This window comes from Telmatherina bonti, assembly GCF_933228915.1.
Source record: "Telmatherina bonti genome assembly, chromosome: 4".
Taxonomy (NCBI): Eukaryota; Metazoa; Chordata; class Actinopteri; order Atheriniformes; family Telmatherinidae; genus Telmatherina; species Telmatherina bonti.
This window is the reverse complement of record NC_136622.1, coordinates 19,459,389-19,484,337: the sequence shown is the minus strand read 5'-3', so window position 1 is coordinate 19,484,337 and position 24,949 is coordinate 19,459,389. Positions and strand designations below refer to the sequence as shown.

The following is a 24,949-nucleotide window of genomic DNA, read 5'->3' as shown; positions in this document are numbered from 1 at the left end:
ATAGTGCATCGTAGTTGTGTTAGTTAGCAATGTTAACCTTTATACCTTCAGTTGGTCATTAGATATGTTACATCAGCCTGTGGCATTAATGTATCTCTCAGTTTTATTATGTTCTTAGTAAATAAATATTACTGACACCATGGAAGTTAATTCTTGTTTAGATCACGTTGACACTGATAGATTTGTCTTTTAAAGTTTCAAGCAAGGCAAAGTGGCTGTGAAGCCTTTCATCGAAAACCAGCATGGCACCTAGTCCAAGAGCAGAGGTGGGACTGCAGAGCATTCATGATTTACCTTCACTGTCAGTTAACTTAAATATTATTTCGTTATTTGTTGCCGTGTTTTATGTTTGTTTCATTGTTTTGTAGCTGGAGAGTGTTCTGGACAAAGTGTTACAGAGTGGGGATGTCCAGGCACTTGATGTGCTTTTGGAGAAGGAGACATGCAAATGGACTCCAATGAAATGTTCCAGACAGTTTCTTTCTAAATTGGATAAATTAATCAGCACGGTAAGATAAAGGCCAGTGTTAAATGTCTAGTATGTCTATAAAATAGTATTTTTGGATTTATTAAAATGAATAATATTCTTCAGAATTTGGATAAAAAAGATACCAAATCAGCCAGCCTGGGGTTTGCTAGTCTCTACAAGTGTGGTAAATACCTGAAATTACCTGGTGCTGGTCAAGGGCTGTCTGGTTTAATAACTCAAGGACTGATTAAGAAGATAAGTATACATTTTTTTTTACAAAAAAATATTTAAAGACTTTGCAATAAATGTGCTTGGGTTCTGATTGAACACGGTTTTGTGCAAATGGTGCAGTGGTTCGAGAAATGCAAGCAGTTATGGATCCAGTGTGGCCCACATTGGGATGAGATGTTGCTGACCCTCTCTGAGAACTTCCTCAATGCCTTAATGGTGGGCTGATGTCTTACAGTAAGAACATTCATTTAAATGAAATTGGTTGTATTTTCTGTTCCTATTGTAAATGTTTTCCTTTCTATTGCAGATAATTCATGAGACATGCAAAGAGGGTATGCTTTAATACTTTTTATTTATTTTACATAATCAATGTGTTTTGTCTTCAATTAGAAACCACACACTGCAAGAATTAAACTTAAGATGCTGTGCTAACATGCCAAAGTTAAATCAGTTGCACTGTATTTCGTTACCCAACATTTACTGGGAATATACTTCTGTAGAAGATAATGAACATGTGTGATGAGCTTCTCAGATGGATCTCTGTGGCACAGAGATTCATCAAAGTAGCATAATTTATTATTTTGTTCATTTACAGGAACATACAGAGTAACTGAGTCCTTCCTGTATCCTGTCGGCCAGTTAGCGGTCGACCCCAGAATCTACATCTTGATCCAGAAGGAGGTTTGAAGTGCATTCTGTAAAAGCTCTTTGGAGTAGCTTTGGTTCAGATAAACTAAAACGCAAAATATTGGCTTGGAAACTAATTAAATAACAATATTGTCACAGGCAATTCGGAAATATAACTTGATTCTGGACAAAATCCCAGTAGAGCTTAAGCGAAACAGGAAAATCCTGACATCACAGGAGGCTTCAGATATCATGTATGTTGGAATAATTTCTTTATTGCTGTAGTGAATAAGATGTTTTTTTTTATATTTACACTTTCTTCAGTCCTTCATTTCTTTAATTTTTCCACAGGACCAAACTTGCTGATCGTATATTGGAGGGTGGTGGTAATTTATTTTTCCCTTAATTTTCTTTTTCCATAACCTTCTCTCTCTATTAAATCCGGCAGTAACTTTCCCCCTGTATCAGTACAAATGTAAAACTGAATTTTACAGATTATGACTTGCAGTCATCACTAATGGAGGCACTATGCAGAATGGCCACCCCTGACCAGAGGAAAGAGCTAGCAGATCAGTGGTTCAGAATGGGGCATGTGGCCAGTGGATTTGCTGAGATCAATGATTCAGAATTTGAAACGGTAGGTTGTTACATTTTAGTTTTGCATTTATATTATAATACATAACTTGCACTTGATTCTGATAATGCTGTAACTAATTACATATTGTTGGATATGAATTTGTGATTTCAGGCTTGTCGCAGGTTTTTAAACATGGTAAATGGGATGCAAGGAGACAAGAGAAGGTATAAATTTCCAGTTGAAAACTTTCCAAGATAAGTTATGGGGGAACTATAAGGGTGTCTTGCGTTGTAGTTCAAAACTGAGAGGTTTTCATTTTCATAATGATAATGACTTTTTCAGAAGTATGTTCCTGCCCTGAGAAGAGTCAAAAACCTAGTTTAATACAACAGATGTCTTCCTGTGTATTTTAGCTAGCTGTATATGCATACAGTGTTTGGTTTTTCTAATTTGGATCGATAATAATTAGATTGATGACTTCATTGTTGAATTAAAATCTATTTTTCTCCTGCAGAGTGCACTCTTTCCCTTGTTTGGAAGTATATCTGGGCAAGTATGAGGTCAGTGTTAATAGGATTCCTTTTGGATTTAAACAAGTGTGAACAGGACAATACAAGATACATTTTGAAATGACAGTGGTAGACTGCAATCAAAAGTCTTCACATTCTTTATACAGTAAATTACAGTGAAAGCTGTCTTTAGTTTTCAGCATGTAAGGTTGAATTCATGAGGGATTTTGGTTGTCTAATTATTGTTTTAGCTGCTGATGCCCTCAGATGATAAGCTTGAGGAATTCTGGATTGACTTCAATCTGGGCAGCCGCAGCATCTCCTTCTACTTCTCCCTTCCTGAGGAAGAGGTAGCAGCTTCTGAACATGTCTAATTTCCAAATCAAAAACAAAAAGTATATATGCATGTACATACACAGTGAAATGTGTTTTCCACTCATGCAGGATGGTCACTGGGAAACAATATGTATCAATAAGAATGAAGTCCAAAGCTACACTGTTACAGGTATTCAATGCATAAAGGTAGCAGAATCTCTTTTAATATTTTATTTGTGGTAAGACTAATGAACTAAGAACTTTCATATTTTTTGTAACTGCTCATATCTTTTAAGCATTTACTTGAATCCAGTTTTTTTTTTTTTTATATCTCTTAGAGGAAGGCAAGAGACAAGTCTTGGAGATAAAGCTGTCAGAGGTGGTGATAGTGGGTGCAGTGGAAGGATCTAGTCTTACCATCCATTTCAGCTCCTCCTTGGAGATCCTGAAAGCAGCTCGCAGCATTTTTGGGCAAAGCAAAAACAAGGTAAAGACCATGCTGGAACAATAGCTGGAACATTCATTCATTATATTTACACATTCTAGCAGAATGCACACAAGAAAGTTTAAGTAATAAGATGAAAGAAGATTAAAAAGACTTGACAGTCTGTAAATAGATTTTTTTTTTTTTTGCAATAATAGTCATCCAAAAGCTTAATTATTTTTATTATGGTCATCATAAATTTTGCAATTGACATTTAAAAATGTCTGTCTGCCAGTTCACGACTGTTGTGAAAACTGCAGTTAAAACAGCGATTGAGGGGGACAATAGCCAGGTAAATATTGTTTCATCAGCTAAACTCTCTCAAATTACAGTTGTGATGGGATTTATTATGGTCATTATCAATGTCACAATGTACTAAGTAGGCAAATATTAAAGTAGCTGCACACGCTGACTAAGTTTTCAAATGACTTTGGATCAAGTTAGCAAGATGGAAATGGAAATTTTAACAGGTGTTTGTACTTTATAATTTAAAACTATTTTAGATATGAATTGATCACGTGTGTGTCTTGCTTGTCACTTTACACAGATTGTTCCAGAAAGCCAAGTGTCTGCTGGTGAAAGCGAGAAAAACACTGCACCCTATATTTTATCTGCCGCAGCTGCATCCGCACTGGTTGGGGTTTTAAATTGAATTGCATCTTAAAAGTGTTTATCATTTAGCATAATACATAGGTTTGATAGCTTTTATAGTTCAGTGATGATCACATACATAAAAACAAACCTGCTGCTTGTGGTACAGTAGTGTGTTATTATACTACTATCTAAAATAGTGCAATATTTATAGACTGCTAATGTACTATCTTTTAGTTATTCAGAATTTAAAACCATAGTAATAAGTCTACAAAAAGCATTGCAAGTTTATCTGGATAGTACAATTCAACAGCAGGGTCATTCAGTGGGCTTCACAGAGACCTAAGACATAGGTACCCACAGGAATCAGGATGATGTTAAACATGGGTGTTGAACAGACTAATAGCAATGTTTAGGCAAAAAATCTAACCAGAAAAGAAAACAGGCTTCACAGAAAAGGCATCTGAAAAGAACTTGGACATACGATGAGTATCTGAGGACAAAACAAAACAAATAAAAACTAATAAGTAAATAAATAAAAGGAAAGTATTTAGGGATGACACGTGTGTAGGAGCAACAGTAATGAGCAGATCTCAGAACAAGCAAATGCAGGTAGAAAATGCGTAGAGAAGTCATTTTCAAATTAAGACTGAAAGTAATTCCTGTACATATTTTTTGCTTTTACTGTCTGCTTTTGTTTGCTGCACATTGCTCTTGCATATAAGTGGGAACTTAACGCAAGCCAGCTTGTCATATTAGGTTTAAGTTTTTCCTGACAAACTTGTCCCATCATAAATTTCTTAATTCTGAAGGATAAACTTATATTGGCAGCACAAGCTTAAAGTTCTGTCTTTAGATCACTATACACTAAATTTAGTTTGATTTGGGAAGATATGATAGTGTGTACTTGCAGTTCCTGTCCAAACAGTCACATTTTGATTTTTTTATCCAGACAGTGACTCCTGCCAGGATGAAGATTTCAGAATCCACAACTTTCATTAGCAGCAGTGGAGGACAACGTGTGCTTAGTAGTCACTGTCTTGCAGCTAAATCATCAAGTAGGTAACACTAAAAAGTGTATGGCACTTATGATTGCACCATTTTCTGTAAACTGTATTAACCTCATGAAACCAATTTGATGCATAAAAACAAAGTTAGGAATAAACTTAATATTAAACATTCTTGGAAAAAAAAATATTCTGTTGTGCTTGTTATTTTTCATTCTTACTGTTCTCAGTAAGAGACTGATAATTCAGTATCTGACTAATTCTTAGGGTTCTTAAGTACTTTTTAAGTCAGAAGCATACTATCCAACCTTCTGGTTTCCTATTAAGTCATGGGAAGATTACCAGTATATTGTTCGTTATTCAGTTTGATTTATACAATAATTAGAAGACATTATCTCAGGATTGTTTTCAGAGCTTGTTTTCTGTAACTAGCAGACAAACTTGTCCAACCATAGTATTTTACCTAACATTGATGGGGTTTGTTACATTAGGTGTAGTGTCTGTCTCTCCAGAAGAATAATTAATACTATACAGTTAGTCTATTTCCAGGTTCACATCCAATACATTATAACCTAAGTCATTTGACACATATTTTCCTCTTTCATAAGGAACTTGTTCTTTTTTTCTTACTTTGGATATTTTCCTTAAAGAAACATTATGAAAAGTATTCATATCCGGCTTTAATTTAATACAGTTTGTTTTTCTGCTTCTTTGTACTCTCCAGCCAAGGATGAAAGTAAAGCATCTCGGGAGAAGTTTTGTTCACGTGAAAAAACTGTTAAAATGTCTACCAGCACAAATCCAGTTGGCATCAAGGGGCAGGTATGTCAACATTCCTGAATAAAATGCATGTAAGATGCTACACAGGTGGTTCAAGTGTTGAAAATAGTGTTTAGTTTTAAGTTTTAAATGGTACTGAACACATTAAACATTGGGACAAAAACAGTCATTCTAAAGTTATTATTTACAAATAGACAGTCTACTGCTTTTGGCTTTTTTTGTAATTTTACAAATGGCCATTCACAGTAAATCATGTTACCTCAGGCTTGCTTGATGAACTTCATCCAAACCCACACTCTCAGTTACTGAATGAGGTGATGGAAGACTGTGCATTTCAAATCAAACCATTAGCAAAAGGGTTTAAGGGAGTAATGGGGTGTCTGTGTTGTGGTCATCATTAGCAAAAGGGTTTAAGGGAGTAATGGGGTGTCTGTGTTGTGGTCATCATATCCGTTGAATGCTGATGTGTTTTTAGCCCGTGTGTCATTAACTGCATTTCCATTACCTTAGACTTGTGCAAAACTTAAATATCACCATAAAAACTGGTAATGGAAACACCTAAATTAAAAAAAAAAAAAAAAAATCAATTATATTATTCCTCTTGCTTTTTTTTTTTTTAAATTTAATGATAGTTTTTGTCGTGTTTTAATTCCCTTTTAGTCATCTTGTGCCTTGTTCTTGTTAGTTTTCATTTTAGAAATTTGTAGCGGTTTTAATTCCCCAGTGTGTTCTTATTTGTAGTTTCTCTGAACAATGATGCTTAATTTATGTAACTGGATTTTATTAAGTGATATTTGGAGGATCTGTCTGCACACCAAGTTATTTTACTTCAAACTCAGCAGTGATTTATTTTTCTTTCTCTCCATCACTGAGGAGATTCACAGGCAATTTCCATGTGATTGCTTAAGGACAGTGTTGTCTCTATATATGGTTAAATGGGGGCATTTTTAGATGCAAATGATCATGCATAATCATGTTTACTTAAACATGTGGGACTTGGAGATTGCTTACTGGTGTGCATATACATATTTGATCAAATAAGATTTTTTTTTTTTAATGACACATTCCAAATTTCAGTCCTACGCAAGAATTTGGAACATTTTCTATGCATGGTAGATAAATGAGGTCCATAGACTTAAAAAAAAAAAAAAAAAAGAAGCAAATTTCAACTGAAGGTTGTATAAATAGATTGTATATGATGGTTTTTCTGCATATTCTACAGAATAAGTCTGTGGCAGAGGTGATGGATACGGTTGTGGCTGGACAGACAGAAGAAAAATCTCAGGGTAGTGTATTGCTTAAAACTAGCCCATAGATACAGCTCTTCTGTTCTCTTTAATCCTCTTGTAGCAGTTATTTTCCTTTTTACCTACAGATAATTATTTTGTGCCTGATACCCAACCCAGAACCGGGCAGAACACGTAAGTACTACATCAAAGGTGTTATCTGATGGCACATCTGCTGTCAGATGTTCACATTGCTGATGTTCTTTTTGGAAATGCCCCACAGATTTCTTGTTGCATACAGTAAATGTATCAAGAGAGTTAATGGACATATTTTCAAATTACAGATCTTCTGCCTGGAGCAAATTCTCAGTTTCTGATATGCTCATGATGCCAACACAGAAAATCAGTTCTCTGCCAAGCTCTGGTAAACGAAGAAACCATTTAATATCTTCAGTATGTCTTAGTAGGGCTGAGTGATAAAACGACCTCAAAGTTAGACTGAAAATCTACTGGTGTCGCATTGGGTGATAACTATTGCACATTTTCAGTCCATCCAAAGTCACCACAAATGGCATTCCATTAGCATGTCAAATATGTCAAAATATTAATAAAATATTAGCAGCGAGAAAAATACTATTGAAAATTTTTTTGGGGGTGCTACAAATATGTGGGCAGTCCATTTTGTCAAGTAGAAATTGCAACAGAGTTGAATTAAATAAGAAGTCATTATGTTGCCAGTGTAATCTGACGTGAATATTAATATGACTTTAAATAAAATATATTCCGTATAAATATATCTTTTAAAAAAAAAAAAGTCAGTGCTCTTAGGAATTTCAAAATTGATCAGTATAGTGAATAATATTGTGATTAGTGTTTTTGATCGACATTATCTTTTGCACATTAAAAGCTTGTCGCACATGCAAAACATCTTTGATTTTTTTTTTCTTTCTTCATATCACCTTAAGAACGGCAGTCAAGCTTGGCAGGAAAGCAGGAGCATTGTCCATCTTCAGAACAGAAGTTGTCAGTTTCAGACTCCAACCTTGTCCTCCAAAAGCAGTTTCATAAGGAACTCACCCAGCGCTTACAGCGGGTCCTTATTACAAGGAACCAAGATCCTCCACCTAAGGAGCCAACTCCACTCCGGAAAAAATTTACCAATGCCAGAGGGAATTCTAGAGACAAAAGCTCAAGAAATTTGCGTGGTTCTTTGGGTTCTCCCAAAGTCCAGCAGTCTCAGAGAAAGGACCATCCCAAAGAGCAACATAAAGGCCAGATGTCATTGGAAGCAGATACTGTTTCACCAAAAGCCTCAGTTAATGGCACAGCAGTGCAGGAGAGAATATCACCCAAGATTAAGGATGAAAATAAACCTGCACTTTCCAGCAAACAGAAAGTATGAATTCTGTAAAATGTTGCCGTTTTAATGTATAATTGGATTATTTTTAAGTTATTAAATATCTTTCTTACTGGTTCTATTGTTTCCACCCAGAGAGATGCTGAGGTTGCAGGAAGCATGGTGAAGCTCATTTCTAGCCATTATGAGATCAACATGCAAGCCACAGAAAAAGCCACCGCAATTGTCAAAAACTGGCTTCCTTCTCTTGTCCAAAGGTACACAGACAGTTGTTTTCTGACATATTAATTGGGGAAAAAAAATCTTGTTGGTAATATAATAGAGACATTTATTAAACTTTTGACTTGTAACAGACCAATCTTCAACATGAGCTGGAAGTCAGCTGGTAAAGTAAGTGATCCTCATTTTTGTTGGCTTGACTTGAGCAATATTGTAACCTATTCTGCTTTGCTTTGCTTTTTAATAATGAGAATATTATTTATTTACCTTAGAGAGAAAAATCTAGGGCCATGAAATCCTACAACAAAACAGCAAAATCCAACAAGCAGCGGTAATTTGTCAGATGGAGTGTTTTGGATAAATAATTGGCTTGTTATGCATTATAGGCTGTTCTAAAAACCCTTTCTGTTGTACAGGAAAGACATCTTTGAATTCACCATTGATTCACCTATCAGCGTCGGGGTAGATATTTCTACAGCTTTTTTTAATGTTTTGATAAATTCCACCTGAGTGCAGACAGTTCCACTGCAGCGTTATAAGTATCTTTACCTGTGCTATAGGGAAAGAAGAAATCTCTCACTAAAACTTGTGCCAGGTCAAGCAAGTAAGTCAGACGCTACAAAATTGTGCATGGAAATACAATGTTTTTCAAGGGATGCTGTTTCTGAAGCATTTAAAATTTCGTTTTGAAATGAGACTTTATTTAATATTTCTCCCATTGTTTGACAGTAACATCAAAAACTCCACTGTACTTCTAAGTACAACTAAGAAAGAGCAGCCTGAGTCAAAGGTATTCTGATTTTACTGTGTTAAACAAGTGTCCATACTTGTGTGTCCATAAAGGGAAGTGCATATATAATTGTGTTCTGATACTTTGTGTGTTGTAGAAGCGGTATGTCAAAAAGCATCTGTTTAGTGACACAGACACGGACAATGCCATGACGGAGGTCAGCTGGCTAAGAGAGTCAACCAAGAAGCCAAAACCAAAAGTTACCAAATATGCCAGACAGCCACATGTCAAACCAAAAGTGGCTCCTCCTCTTAGTCCATGTAGGCAATACAAGCCAAATTCGGGCTCACCTTGTGTGATTCTCTACATCAAGAATGAATGTCATGACCGTAAAAGACATCAGTTATCCCCTGGATTATGTGTACTTTTTTTTTTTTTTAAAATTGCAGACAGCTCCTCAGGTTTGCGCCCACCCTCTCTGAAAACTGCACAGAACAATGACAAAGCCAGTAAGGTAAGACCATGCTGAATAGGAATAATCCTCAATAAGCCAGTGATGCACTATCTTGCTTAGCCACAGTGTGTCATTGTTGTATAAGAAGAAAACTTGCTTGAAGAAGGCACTTGAGCCACCACAGAGGACATTGAACCGGTCAACGACAGTGAAGTCAGCAGCAGCACCTGGCAGACCAAATGAAATGTACAAGAGGCCAAAGAGAACTGCAGCCACCTCTCTTAAAAGCTACTGGGAACCAGATTCAGATGAAAGCCACTCTGAAGCAGAGCAAACTCCTGCTCCAAAGGCAAGAGATTCCTCTCTGTTTTATAAAATGAGTCAAAATGCTATTGTCGTTCCAAAGCACACGGCTGAACTAATAAGATACTTATTTTGTTGCTGCTTTGAATGACTTGTTTTTAAAATATTTTTATAGTAGTATCAATCCAAACTGTACTTTTTCCAGCTTTTCTGGTCATGCCGACCACTTAAAACGCTTTACACTATAGGTCACAGTCACCCATTCACACTCACACTCATACTCCCCCAACAGGGGAGTATGAGTGTAGTCCATTCTGCATATCTAAGGATGCATTATTGACTGACCAAGCTTTAGGAAATCATTGATTAAAGTTATGCTACATTTTGGTGATCAAATTTAAAATACAGAGGAAGCATCCCAGCTTGGAATTAGCCAGTGTTATGCAGTTATGTGTGGAAGCCACACAGAATCATGGATCTTTTTGGAACTGTAGAACTCTTACACCATTTTGATCTCTTACTATTGCACTAAATAATTGTATCAATGAAAATAGCTTACAAATGTGGTCAGTATTGCAATTAACTTTTTGACAATAACTACGCAAACATTGGACTTAAAATGGAGTGTAAAAATGGTAAGAATAGCATTTTAACATTAAGCATTGATATTTTATTACACACCACAAGTCATGTTTTTGCTTGTTCAGATGCCAAATATAAACCCTTCATTTCTCCCCTGCAAACAGCACTCATCCACCAATTATCCAGAAAATGCTGAGGAAGTTTGTGAGAAAGCTGCTCAAACAAAAAGGAAAAAGGCAGCAAGCAAGCAACCAACCAAAATGGAGTCTGTGTCAGACATGCACGCCACTTCCAAAAATAAGGTTGTTTTAATTGACAATTCTCCTTTTAATTTATTTAAACCCATCTGCATTGTATATTTATGTTATGCTCTCCTTTGTTCTCATTGTTTGTTCTTTGTGACTCATTGAAAAGTCTTGTCGCGTGTGTTACGGAAACCTTACTGAAATGTTCATCACTAGGCACGTAATTCATTTTATGTAATACTTGCTCTGTAGTTCATGGTTTGTCAACATTTTATTGCGATAGCTGCATCGAGCCTCCAAGGCTACATCAGCTGGCCTTGAAATATAAAGTTATCAAGTATGTGATCAAGTTGACGAATCAAACTGCTTTCAAAGACAAGTTCAGCAGCAGACAACTTTTTGTCTGATGTATACACAGATGTATACATGATCTTAGTCAATCTTTCTACTGTTTTCTGTAGAACATGTATGTGTTTGTTACTCATCACCTCAACCTAAAAGTGATTACATAAGGCCTGTTGTAGCAATGGTAGACCATTGCATTAATAATAAATTCCTCTTTGGTGTGTCTGCTCTTTCCAGAAGTCTTGTGCAAGCCAGCAAGAGATGAAAGAGAAGACCTTTTCAAAGATTCCACAAGTAAAGAAGATAAACGCTTTGTCTGAACAGTCTGCAAATAAACGCAGGAAACAAAATAACAACTGCCACTCTGACCTGAAGGTACAAACTCAGTCTTTCATTTAGGAACATCCAGTTTGCAGGGTGGCAGTGGCCCCAATGGGGATATTGTAATTAAACTTAAGCAAACTTAACAAAAATGATAGAAAGTAAAAATATATTTTTTTTTATACAAATAATTATTTGTGTGATTATTATTTAATAAAAATAAATATGTCCAACCTTTTGATTTGTACTTTACTTTTCCTGATAAAGAAGACATCAAAGACCAAATTGAAGCATATCAAATTTTCATTTCCTCCCCCCCTTTCTCAAGTTGTCATTTTCCTCCAAGTTCTTGTTGCGTTGCTTCTTGTTTAGCACTAGTCATGATGTTGGAAACTTTTTTTTTGCAGGTTAGGGCTGGGAATGTTCTTTGGGAAACTTCAAAGCTGAATAAGAAAAACGTCACGCCTGCCCAAAAACAGATGAGTTCTTTGAAGGATTCCTTGGCTGTCTGCCAGACCTCTTTCTGTCAATCCCCTCCTTTCATCGAGAAGATGAGATGTAAGATTGTGTGGAAAACGTCTCACCATCACCACAGTTAGATAATAGTCATTTGACTACTTTGGTTTTAGCTGATTTATGTTGAGTGTTTTACAGTTGATTTAATAGTTTGATTGCTCTACTGCCATGGCCAGCTTTATTACTCAATAGACTTTTTGACAAAATTGCCTCTTGTTATTAATGATTATTGGATGTCCTTGGATTGAAAGTATAGTAGGTTGAATAATACAATAATCCTTTTACTAAAGGCCTGATGCATTTCAGTCAAGTCCTCAAATTTGCTGGTAAAAGGAAGTTGTGATGATTAAAAAAGATTAAAGGACTTTCCACCTGAAATAGAAATTTATATGAATATTTTTCACGCAGAATCCAAATTATTTCTCGTTTTATATTAACTCATTAAAGCAGTGTTTTCCTCTAAACTCTTGACTGTAAATGAATATGTGAGACATATCTACGCATTGACCCTCTGCTCTCTGTCCAACTTCTGAAGCCAGCTGTTTGAACATCTGTGCTTGTTTTGAATCCTCACAGCTGCAGAAAGGTCAACCCGTTCCACTGTCCTCACCCCGCTGGGATCCCTGCTCCCTACCTCCCCTAAGCCTCCCTGCAAGGACACCCCCTCACCCATCCTGCTGCTTCCCAAACTTCGCTCCACAGTCAGCAATAAAGGAAAACACAAGCCCTGTTCTTTGTACGGCACAGAAAAGAACCGCAGCTCAACCAAGACCAAGAGCATCCTGTCTGTACCGTCTTCATGCTCAGTGGGGATTCAGTCTCCTGCACCCAGTCCTCTCGCTCAGCCTGGTGCAACAGAGGTACATTACCTTATGACACCTTTAGGCTGAATATTCTGTCAAACATTAGGACATTCAGACATTTTAAGCATTATGTGCTCAACCTTACCTTGACATTGCCATTTTATCATTAGTGTGTCAAAGGGAAACGTTCCCATGACACGTTTATAAGCTGTTAAATACACTGTCAAAGTAAGAAAATGTGGTACTAGTCTGAAAGAATCCTAACTTACGTCAAGGCAGTCCAGCGTAGAATGTGTTTTGCAATTTTACGTGCATGTAATGCTCATCATTTGAAAGATGTTTAACCAGCCTGCTGAGTGTGGAATTTAACGCGTTTTTGTGATCCACATTCCTTTACTCCATATGGAAGTCACGGACATCCCTTGGCAGCCATGTGAGAATCATAATGATGTGAATTGTTAGACAACTGCAAGCCGTCTTAACAAGTAATTTAGAATTCATGGAAGTAGGTTTGACCTGAACACGACTGACTGAATTTTCCAGACGAACTGAGAAAATGTGGGTGGAGCAAACTAGACAGTAAAGCCTCTCTGCCACCATTTTAATATTTGATGTTCTTTATAAAGAAACTTTAGAGTTGATAAATTTCAGGCTGCTGACAGGTTTACGATGGCTGAAGTTTTATAACTGATAGCATGAGATAGCTTTGCTTAAACCAAGCCATTTATTCTTCTTAGTAAAAAGTTCTGTAAACAAAAATGAAACTATTTTGAAAATGTTGGAATCACATAATTTGTTCTGAACAGCAAAGAGGCATTATCTATTCAACACCAGGCAGGCCAGCGTGTAGCACTGATTCATCTAATCTGTTCCTGATAATGAATTGGGGAATATGTCCTCAACATGTACTTGTATAATCTAAGATATTCTAAGATCATCTAGATATTCTTGGATAATATAAGATAATCTAAGAAAATAATAAGAAGGCAACAAAATATACTGCTTTTATTTTGTCTCTCTCTTATTGTTTGTTGCCAGATGTGTGCAGTCCCAGAACATCTATCCTCAGCGCCACTGTCACTTTTATCTCCATCCACGCAGCCCTTGTTGACATCCACTGTCCTTGAGCAAAAGAAGCCACATGTAACCTGTTCTCCTCAGCTAACATTCCCTGAAGATATGATTAACCATGGCTGCCCTCTTGAATTCAGTAAAGTCTCCTCAGGATCTTTGGTTTCACTGAGCCAGTCATCGGTACTCAGTAGAGGAGTTCGGGAAAGGACCACTGCTGCACTGGCGGCATCCCTTAAATCAGAGGTTTGACTCATTTCCTGAACTTTGTTCTTTATGATCCAGTTATTCCATTTAGATGGATGATACATGTATGGATGGAAGAACTGAAATAACACAGCTGGTTCACTGAGCTATTAATTGTAAATAAATGTATCAATCAAACAAATGCTTAATGCCATGCTGTCCTTCCCGACAGAAAACACCATACAAAGATGAGTTTGAGCTTACTCAGCGTCTTATCTCAGGTAAAACAGCTTTTGTGTTTTATAATTCTTTGATCCTGTATTCCCTACCTGATATGATCTAACACCACATCTTGATCTGATCTACTTTCAAACAAAGTTACGTATTTTAAAGGTTTATCTAATTACAGCAAATCTTCCTGAGAACAAATTGTCTTAAATTGACCACCGCAGTGAAATCACTTCCACATTATGTTTCGTCTAGGACCTAGTCGCAAACGCCACAACTCTGTGTCCAGTAATTCTGAGGACGATAAGAAGGAAAAGAAAGAAAAAGAAAAGAAAAAAAGCAAGACCAGAGGGCAGCATTCACCACGGATGAAACCAAGGAAACTGTTCAAGTCCTGTAAGACATGCTACATGTGCTTGACCTTTCTCTTTGAGTAACACATGCCTAGAAATGAGGGCTTTTCTTGCTTCAAGCCACGTGTAGTTACACATTTCTACACATCACACAAAGAACTGTCCTTGCTGCCACATTAGTTTAAGAAAAATAACAAGGTTAATTGGGTAATAGTCGCAAAGCAACTCATAATTATGATTTTTTTTTAAATAATCCAAATTTACGTTAAATAGTGGAGTGGATTTGTAAAAAAAATAATTACTGATTCTTTATGTCTACATGAGGTGATGCACATATTTGTTGTTTTAGCAGCCACACCAACACAGAGACAGACCTGGGGAGAGCAACATAGTTTAGAGGAAGGGGGCATCAGGACCGAACTTTCAGAGATATCAAGGAAGAGAATAAAGGACAATTTAGGAATACTGAAAATAAGACTGACACAAATATCGACACTCGTTTTCGTTCCCCCCAGTTTTACTTGACATCAGATTTTGTGCTTGCTGATTGCATTTAGCAGTGCAGTGATCTTGTAAGGATGAAGAATTGTAAGATTAAAAAAAAAAGAAAAATATGTTTTGTTTGGTTAGAAAAACAAGTTACAATGAGTAAGTAAAAAATAAACTGACTAAATGTATTTGTTACCCACAGTTGCTGAGCTGTCTGCTGAGGACGAGTTCAGCCAAGTGGCGTCTTCTTCCCACATGTGCTCCAGTCACTCGGAAACAAGAATTGTAGATGAAAACATGGACATGGATGAAGAGTTTGATTTTCCGGAAATTGACATGAACCCAAATGACTTTTGTCAGCAGCTGAGTTCCGAGATAAAAAACAAGTTTCAGGTTCGACACACACACACACAGACGCATGAAACCAAAAGAGTAAGAGATTTTTTTCTAGTACAAAATGTTATGAGTGTCCTGCTTCTGAAACAGAAATACTAAACTACTAAGGATTTAGCACATCAACCTTGTGTGTGTGTGTGTGTGTGTGTGTGTTTTCTTTTAAAGCAATGAATGTGCTTTTCTTAAATGCAAACTAAACACTGGATAATAAATGTGTTCATGTGTTCAGTTCCGTAGTAAGATGGTGGAGATTTACAACAAGCAGTCATCAAAGACTGTACAGCAGCATGTCTCCTCCATCAGTATGCACCTCAACAAACACAGGTCAGTTGATGTTTTTTTTTTTTCTGCATACATGTTAATTTGAACAAACATAAAAATTTGCTATTGTCAAAGTTATTGTGACAGCTGGTTTCCCACTTTTGTTGTTGGATAAAAAGAAAAAGTAATTGTTGTCAACAAATATATTTGTCTTTTTTTTTTTTTTTTTTTTTTTTAAATTGGTTTCTTCTTTACTAGTTGATTTTATCTGTTCTCCACAGAACTCAGCAGCTTGAACAGATTCAGAAAGTCCTCCTGGAAGAGATGCACATACTGGAGCAAGACAGTAACACCTTGAAAAGCATGGAGAAAGACCTGACCGTATGTCGCTGCTTCTCCTTTACTCCTCCTCCCCTCTCTCTTATACACAGACACACATTGTGCATGGAATTTGATAGTTTTTTCTTTTTTTTAAATCAGCGTCTGATCATTTTCTTTGCCCTTCTCTCTCACAGATGCACTGGAAAAAGCAGAGTTCGGCTTTCCATTCTTACCAGAAGCAGGAAATCAAGAGGTTCGTTTTAGGCCTGTTATGTGTGTTTGAGTGAGCACTGAAAGAGCCTTGTTGTTTTTCGTTTGTCACACTCTGATCAGCAATGATCCCACAGGCTTAAGCCAAAATTCATTATAAAACATTGAATAAAAGACTTGTTTATTATGTGGAGCAGGGATTAAATGTTTGACTGCAAAATCATTTTCAGAACTAAATACGCACCCCACAGCACAAACTATGTTTTGCAAGGATGCATCCATTGTTTTTTTGTTTTTTTAAAAAAAATATAACTAATATGGGTTTGTAGATGATTTGCCAGCATGCAGCCCCTGACTGTTCTCTAGCCATAACCCAGATTTAATTATAAACATCCAAATTTACCAACATGCCTCATGTGGCTGTTCATACTCTGTGCTTTAATTAGATCATACTGTATGACCTAAGCAGTGTCTTTTTACGTGGCTGAGCAATACATTTGCATTTCAGCTTTTTTCTTTTCTTTTTTTTTTTTACTTCCTTGAAAAGGACTGGAATAAATGTAGAGTATCAGTAGCTCGCTCGGCACTGCTCCAAAATACTATTTTATTATGTTGACTCTAAACAGTACGGTGTCTATGTAAACGCAAGTTTTGTCTGCTGGTAAGCATCACATACTGGTTTGTGTACTGTCTCACTGAAACCTTGAGTTTGAGAAGTGATGGTGTTCAGTAAATGAGTTGTGACTGCTTTGGTCACCATTTGATAGGCACAAATATATTGCATTAATTACATTTTCATAATTTCTGATCAGTCATGATCATACGGTAGATGATGCCTTACCAGGCACTTTACTTTGATATGCAATAAAAGAGATCAGTGGATGTTTTAGTCTTGGCATTCTATAAAAAAAGAATGGAAAAATAATCAAAAAGTTAAACAAAACAGAAAAAAAAATGTTCTGACCTTGTTTGGATGCTTATTAATTGGCTCTGTGGTTGCCTTTTTCTTCCCTTCAGAAATGAAACCCTTGGGAGAATCCTCCAGAGTCAAGCCTGTCAAAGCTTGGAATATGAGGAGGGAATATTTACATCTGAGGTCTGACCATCTAATATGTGCTGCACAAGTATTTGTGTTTATTATGAAATTCATAAATAGTAATTTTTTGTCACTTTATATTCTCTTAAAGTAGCACGTTAGCAGTAGTCAACATCTGCCTGTCCAGCTGTTTGTCCATTATTTTTTAACTCTACAACATTTTCTCTCATCTTTTTGTCTCTTGCTTGTCTTGACTGTCAGATTCTGTTACCTTCTCCTAAACCCTGCTGCTCTGCTGCTTTCAGATTGGCCTGATTAAAAAAGACATGAAATCGGTTCAGGATAGATTTCTCAATGACATGGTGAGTGAACATGAACACAATTTCCTTTTAAGCTTGGCTTTCAGCTGTCCTACATGTTTCTCCTTCAGTCTTTCAGCAAAACAATGCTCCTTTTGAAATCCTGTAACCATCAGTACTCAAAGTTTAAGTCAGATGATTTATGAGTTAGAAATAAATGGTCCTTTCCGGAATGTTTTTTTTCCCACCATCTGTAGCTGGAGGGAGAGATCCAGAGTGTGAAGAGAGGGCTGCATACTTTGTTCTTCCCTTGATGATGCAGGTTTGAGTTGATCAAAGTCCTGCCAAAGGTCTCTACATAACGAAGCCGGTGATGCATTTTAGCATGTGATGTGCAGTCCTGAGTATTCTGGTTGTTTCAAGTGAAAGTGTTTGCATGGAGCCTGCATTTCTCAAGGTTCTGATATTGTTGTACACTGATGTGTTCAGATATTTAGTAACTGGATGTTTTGTTTGTATACATCCAATCAAATTTTTTAAAAGATATAAGCTTTTTCTGATCTTAACTTTATTGTGAAAGTTCTCAGCGATATTATTTATGGTGTTAGTAGGTCAAAAGTGTGAATGTGACATTTTTAATATATTCCTGATAAATACGTGTTAGTTAAATACTGAAAATGATCAACTATACATTTAAGATCTTAACCTCTATTGCTTTTTAATAAGCAAATAAAACTGTTTAAAGAAGATTACAGAAGCCATTCTTTTAAAAAAAAGATGTATTTTGATGACAAGTAGTGCTTACAAAGGTATTTCTCTTTTCAGTGAAGACATTGACGGTCCCATTCCGACTGACATACTGTATATACAGTTAATATCAAATTCCTCCCCAACAATACTTCCCCAGACTGATCAGTCTATACACAGTCCAAGTGACACATTATTCATCAGTTAAGAAAAGGTGAAGCTGGTCACATGCACAACTTCTCACTACACGGATTCACACCGCTTTGTCAAAGAAGTCCATGAATTAGTACAAAAAGGGAGGGGGGAAAAAAAAGATGACTAAATGACAAGATTGTTTTCTCCTCCACTCTTGTCCTGAGAGTCAAAGGCTCCATCAAAGTTCATTACACCTGCCAGCATCCATGCTGCATCCAGTAGTCTCCAGGACACACTGCTGCAGCCATCGCCATCTTTTCTCCGACACCCACTCCTTCATACCAGTAATATGAGGGTGCTGGAAGAAAATTTAAGACACTCTGAAGACAAAAAAAGGCTCCAGGCTCTTTAAACTGTCACCTCTGAGCAGCATCTAGCAGCTTCAGGAAATTTCTAAGGTCAGCATTTCTTCACAGAAGAAACCCACTTTCACGGTCGGTGGAACCTGGAGAAACAAACATACAGAGAAATTTAGTGAACAGAGTTGGTAAAATGAATGAGACCAGAGGGTGGCTTTGTAGTCAAAGCTGCTTATTGCAACTATTAATCATTACGGTGGGACTATTTTTAGTGCCATAGTTATATACATGGAGGGACAGGAGTCCTTCTGTCTTTCTGTCCTCTCTCTGGGTCACTAGCACAAGTTACAAGGACCTGCTGTATAAACAAGCTCACCCAAGGACATGGTGGCATTTCATCATTATTCTCTCTCTGGTAGTGCGAAGCTCTCCAAGGGACAACCTCCCCCTCCCCACTTTAGAATCACTCCCATCTATCTTTAGCTCACTGATGCTCTTTGGGTGAGCAAGGAGAGCTATATTTAGACTTCTGCAGCTCAGAATAGAGTGAGTGCATTTCCAAACAGTGCACACAGAGAAATTGTAGATTTCTAACCTTGTTAGGTGTTTGCTTGAGGCGTGCACCTCCATCTCTGTGCTCTTGAACTCGTTCAGCTCTTTTCGGATCGCAGCCTGTGGAAAAGAGAAAAAAACATTGGTGAATCCCAAAATGCATCTCAGCCACTGGGACTTGAACTTTTGTAAACTAATGTGAGAAGGGAAAAAATTATTTCATTTTAAGAGAACGGAGGATTTTGTGGGATTATCTGATAAAGGCAACATGCAATACTGATATTCTGAAGTGATAGTACGTAGAATTTGGGGGATTGTTTTGTAATCTCTGACCTAAATAATAAACTGGTTTTGATGCTGAGTCCAAATGATTTTTGTGAGCTCATAGGTCATCATGTGTCTGTGTCATCCACATGAACCAACCTTGTCTGCTGCTGAGAGACGAGTCCAGGGCTTGTCTGCTCTTCTGTCATAGTCCTGAGCTTTGGCTACTTCCACATAATCACTGAAGCGGATCAGAATCTTTCTGTCCCGCAGTTCATCCACTGTTGGCCGCTGGTTGAGCTGGAAAATGCAAGAAAATGATCAACAGTTAGTGTCTATTGTTGACAAATGCTACCAGTAAAAAGTTTGGACACATTTACTACCGGATTTACTGGTTCTGTATTTTCACTGAGCAGTGTGGAAATGTCCTTCAGTGTTGTACCTTTCTGTTTAGCCGCTGTTTGATCTCCCTCCTCTCCTCTTGCTCTGTCTGGTCATTTCTCTCTGGAATAATAAAAAAAAGTCCAATTAGAAATCCATATTTAATTTAAATATTATATTTTTATTTAGGAGTAATAGGCAGTGATAGCGAATGTAAGTATCCGGGAGAGTAAAGTAGTTTTTGCTCACGTTTTAAAATATTCCGACTTTCCAGCTCCTCCACATTCGGCCTCTGGCTCAGTCTCCTGCGAAGAAAAACCAAAACCACGTTTTGAACCATTTTTACTCCGAGTGCTGCTGCTTCTTCTTCTTCTTCTTTAAACAGGCTGTAATTTCTTCACGACGCGCGTTCTCGAGAGGAATCCCCTATGTTTCCACCTCGCATCCAAACCGCGGCTGTGGTGCTTTGGCAGAGGCGCTCCCCACATCTGGATTGTTATAAAAACACGCAAATTCTCTCCACCAAATTATTTCTCGAAGTCTCCGAGTGGCATCTCTGGTGCAACAACCTCCTGCAGATACTCTACACAACCACGGCAGCTCAGACACTCCTCTCTACTATACGCTACTAGCGCTTTTGTAGTGGGTCGTGATGGGCTGGGGTGACTCCACTCCTCTAGTCTCCCTGGTTACTGCATGTATAATGTGTTGGGGGCGGAGCTTAGACGGGCTCCCACTCAAGGTATCCCCAACCTTCCTCTGAACATCAGACTGCAGGCACTGCTGTATCACTCACTAATGTTTTTCTTATTCATTTCACGTCTAACCACGAGGATGTTCTTTTTTTCCCACTAACATAAAAAATTGAATAATAAAATAAAAATAATGGAAGAAATGCCTAATTCAACTGTGCAATACAATACTCCCATAATTTACCAAAGATTAGTTTAAATACAGCTGTCAGGTGGTCTTTTTTACTATCAAAGCATCTGAAAGGTCTCTATACTTCTCTCCTTCTCCTACCAGGATCACCATGTGTGTATGTGTTTGTCCTTTAGGATAAATAATAAATATGTGCTGAATAAAGAGCTCAGCTTCAGAGAGAGTGTGGGACACACCACAGTACACCTCCAGAGGTAGAAAGTACAGACGGATGTGAATGTATAAACTCAACAGGAACCCTTTTATCCTCTCACCCACAAACACTGGATGCTTTTAAATTCTGCTCCGTTAAAGATAAAGGTTAGGTCAAACGATCTGAGGCCTGGATGTTCAAAGTGCATTCATAATAGTCCACCATATGTGTGCTTGTGTCTGTTTACCATGGATGCGTTATTCCTATAAAAACATGTTCATGAAACTGAAATGGGACTCAAGCTACCTTGAATTATGTTTGAAAAACAACCAATTCCTCCATTATAGTTAAGAAACGGGCTCTAAACTGCATTGTGTAAACAGGTGTCCTTCTATTTTCTCCCCAATTTAAAGCTCTCCCATTAATCCAATCTGCATAAAAATGAGATGCAGCTATCTTTATGGCTGTAAGAGACAAATCTGATGTTTCTTTTACTTCATGACTCTAATGAACAAATTGAAGGGCAGAACAGAAAATCACTTGCACAGCCTCAACAGATTCCAGCTTTTACTGTAATATTGACTTGGTTGCCGAATTGCCTAGCAACAGCACTTCGTTTTCTTGAAGACAATGGAGCCTACCCGCAGAAAATCTTGCTTCTCCCTAGTAACACTGAGAATGGGATTTCACGACTACGTGGAGGTGTGGGTAGTTTACAGAATCTGTCTATTTTTAGCACCAAGCTGCTGCCTCCTTTAGTCTCTCAGTGAGATGAATTAATTAAATGCTATTTTCGGAAAAATGTCGGATCTTTTTCTAAGTGTGCCAAATTAATAACAAAACCTTTTTTTTTTTGCTGCTACCAGGTGACATAAAATTGAGAATTCCCTTCTGTCTCACTGCAGTGGCTTTCACTCACTGCTCTCAGTATGAATGGTTGATTTTATAAGATACCCCGAGCACAACATGATGACGCACAGAAAACACCCATCATCCCAAAAGATTTCCTTTTTGACATATCCTCTGATGTAGTGAGTCATAATAAAAATATGTAACTGTGCCAGCTAGGGAATAATTATCCAAAGAAAAGTATCAAAACCCTACCATGTGGGTGGCTTTCAGCCTTTTGTTTACATCGCCAACCGCTCTAAGGAGACACAATTGGTTGTTTCAAGCAGAATCTTTTTTACAGCTACAGCAGCAGGGCTTCTGCCTTCTCCGGCCATGCCATTATTTCTGCTGATTTAACTGCCCAGGATTTGTAGAGAGGAGGAAGTGCATAGAGAGATGCATTATTGAACAGTGTCAGGAGCTAAGATTAGAAACAGCAGTGTGGGGGTGTAGCACTGTGCCAGGTTGGAAGCATCTAAAGATAGAAAGGTCATCTATCATTGACACAATAGACATAATGTTTTTATCCATCGTAAGTCCTGACGGCCTTTTTCTGCTTGAGCTACAGCAAATGTACTGTAGTTACTGTAGGTTAAGTTGGAGAAAGAAGACTGAAAATAAAGGGGAAGGTGGGTGGGAGAGAACGTTTAATCTGTATTAGTTAGAATCAGAAAGGATTTTGCTCTGCTATTTCATTTCCCTGAGGTGTGTGGAGTTAAAACTGCTTCAGATATCCCTAACAGTCTGTAAGAGGCTCTATCATGCATAGGTACCAACACCTTTACAGCTTTAAATGAAAAACAGTAGATCAGCTTAACTCAGTTCTCGTGATAGTCGGCCTTTATATAACAACCAGGCTCTTTTATTGCTCTGCTGCAAGCAGAACCTCTCCACCATATGACTCTTCTGCCTCTTACACAAGCTGCAGTCACGCTCTATACATTCTTCATTCAAACCAACAGAAAACCTTTTCTTCCAGTATATCTAAAGATAGAAGAAGAGACTGTATTATTATTGGCTTTTTTTTTGTCTCTGGGAAGTCTGGGTGGCAGTTTGTGCTTGGCTGTGAGTTACAGCACAGCAGGTTATGTAATACTGTGGAATGCCTGTTTGATATGGTGGTGTTAAAGAGCCTAAACCTTGTGACACATTCACACACAGGATCACTGCTGTGAGTTTGTTGGAATAGGTATCTCTGGTATCTGTAGTAGAAAAATAACTCAATTAATGTTCTTGCTGTGAGGGGCACACCCAAACATCCACAGTGCTTCTTGTACGAAAACATTTCTAGGAAGAAGTGCTTGCCTGCACTTGCTGCACTCAAAAAATACAATAACAGTTTCATTATTTGGTGCATTTGGCCAAATAAAAGGAGATAGAGGTTTAATGGTTTAGTACTGAGGCTGATTATTATGGAAAAGGTTCCGGAGGGTTCAATAAGTGAATGAGAAAGAAGTATACCCAAGCAGTCGTCTCTGAGTAGTAATAGATGAGTTATAATGAATCAAGACTTTGCAAAAAAGTCAATTCTGTGAGAACTATTTTATTATCTAACCTCCACTTCTTCTCAGGTGTTATGTAACACAAGCAATAATGCATCCACAATGGAAGAAAATTATTTCTATATTTCATGGTTGCCTTCTTGTGCCATTGATCAACAAGTTTAGTTGTGCAGACGACAAGCAGATTTATATTACAATGTCACCAGGAGACCAAGGTGCTGTACGGGTTTTTAAATGCATAAAGGAGATTAATGATTGGATGGACCTAACTGAGGTTCATTCTATACACCTTAAAACCACCAGCCAGGCCAGAAATCTGGCTGCAGTGTTCAACTCCAATATAAATTTTGGAAAAAGAAAAAAAAAAGCGAATGAAGGGAATCACAAAGTCAGCCAAATATCACCTTAAGATTATATCAAAGTAAAAGATACATTACAATGTGATACATCTTTATTGTCAGTGTCTGAAATTTGTTTTGCGTCCCATCAAATGTTTACACATACCAAACTTGCACAATGAAAACTTTGCAGACTTTTTTTTACAAATATAGTTTAGCTTTTGACTTGACTGATGAATAAAACTAATTTTCAGTTTGATCTGACGTCTCAGAGGGACCTGGAAAATATAGGCCTATCCTAATAAACCTATTAGACACCTGCAGCTCATTCAGAACTCTGCTGCTCAAGTCTTCACTAAGACCAAGTGAGTGGACCACATCAGTCCAGTTCTGAGGTCTTTACACTGGCTGCCTGTAAGCTAGAGGACAGACTTTAAAGTTCGGTTGCTGGTCTATAAAGTCTGAATGGTTTAGGACTAAACTGTGACCCCCTTGAGCCAGTATGAACCTACCACACCCCTCTGGTCATCTGTATCTGGTCTTTTATCAGTTCCCAGAGTCGGAACCAAGCATGAAGAAGCTACATTCAACTTTAATGCTCCATATCTCTGGAACAAACTCCCAGTGTAGCGACTTCCACAGTTGCTACTGAGGCGACGACTGGGTCCGGTCTATTTGTTTGACGCGCTGTTGGTGGTTCCCATAAATGACGCACATAGGTCGCAGATATCGAGGATTTATTTATTGGAACTGTTACATATACTGCCTGATGATCGGGTACGATGTTATTTCACCAGCAGTGTATCTTGAGCAGTCAACAAAAATTACAGCTTCCCAGCCCTCCTCTCTAGCAAAACCCAGAGTGACTGGCTGACAGTGCCCTTTTAACTCCTCAGCCCTATACCGATCCACATCCACGTGACCCCAATTCATATCACCATGACAACAATATACCATCAACCATCCACCAGTGATAATTCCCACCATAAACTACATTTATGGCTCCTACACCCAGAAAGCCTCAGATCAGCTGAAGCACTCAGGTCTTTTTTTTTATTTAAATAAACTATCAGGTCTGAGCTGCATTTGAATGTTTTTATTTACAGTCCACATTTTTCTGTTAAGCTTGAAATTTTAAACTTGATTTTTTTTTTTTTTTTTTAT

At 37.6% G+C, this 24,949-nt stretch overlaps 2 protein-coding genes across 2 annotated transcripts in view; one reads left to right on the top strand and one right to left on the bottom strand.

Annotated features, from left to right (window-relative positions):
* Positions 1 to 242: 242 nt before the first annotated feature.
* Positions 243 to 17,855, top strand: sycp2 (synaptonemal complex protein 2; the record flags this gene model as incomplete). The annotated part of the gene is made up of 38 exons (XM_079238480.1): positions 243 to 266; positions 369 to 509; positions 593 to 728; positions 810 to 916; positions 1,008 to 1,032; positions 1,296 to 1,381; positions 1,487 to 1,581; positions 1,679 to 1,713; positions 1,822 to 1,964; positions 2,076 to 2,128; positions 2,419 to 2,464; positions 2,665 to 2,763; positions 2,858 to 2,918; positions 3,067 to 3,215; positions 3,448 to 3,504; positions 6,813 to 6,876; positions 7,782 to 8,212; positions 8,309 to 8,430; positions 8,527 to 8,563; positions 8,665 to 8,723; positions 8,809 to 8,854; positions 8,953 to 8,996; positions 9,122 to 9,182; positions 9,280 to 9,442; positions 9,572 to 9,636; positions 11,289 to 11,426; positions 11,780 to 11,930; positions 12,465 to 12,748; positions 13,730 to 14,008; positions 14,181 to 14,229; positions 14,432 to 14,572; positions 15,221 to 15,411; positions 15,644 to 15,738; positions 15,957 to 16,056; positions 16,191 to 16,249; positions 17,224 to 17,302; positions 17,548 to 17,604; positions 17,799 to 17,855. The coding sequence occupies 38 exons, from the start codon at positions 243 to 245 to the stop codon at positions 17,853 to 17,855; spliced, it is 4,029 nt and encodes a 1,342-aa protein (XP_079094606.1).
* A 1,057-nt stretch (positions 17,856 to 18,912) lies between these two features.
* The window catches only part of phactr3a (phosphatase and actin regulator 3a), a gene marked incomplete at both ends in the record, with an annotated part of 35,956 nt that continues 29,919 nt past the window's right edge, over positions 18,913 to 24,949 (bottom strand). Inside the window, 5 exons of the mRNA XM_079238479.1 lie at positions 18,913 to 18,928; positions 19,378 to 19,454; positions 19,758 to 19,898; positions 20,041 to 20,102; positions 20,229 to 20,284. Coding sequence (XP_079094605.1) covers positions 18,913 to 18,928; positions 19,378 to 19,454; positions 19,758 to 19,898; positions 20,041 to 20,102; positions 20,229 to 20,284 — 352 coding nt within the window. The remainder of the gene's footprint in view (positions 18,929 to 19,377; positions 19,455 to 19,757; positions 19,899 to 20,040; positions 20,103 to 20,228; positions 20,285 to 24,949) is intronic.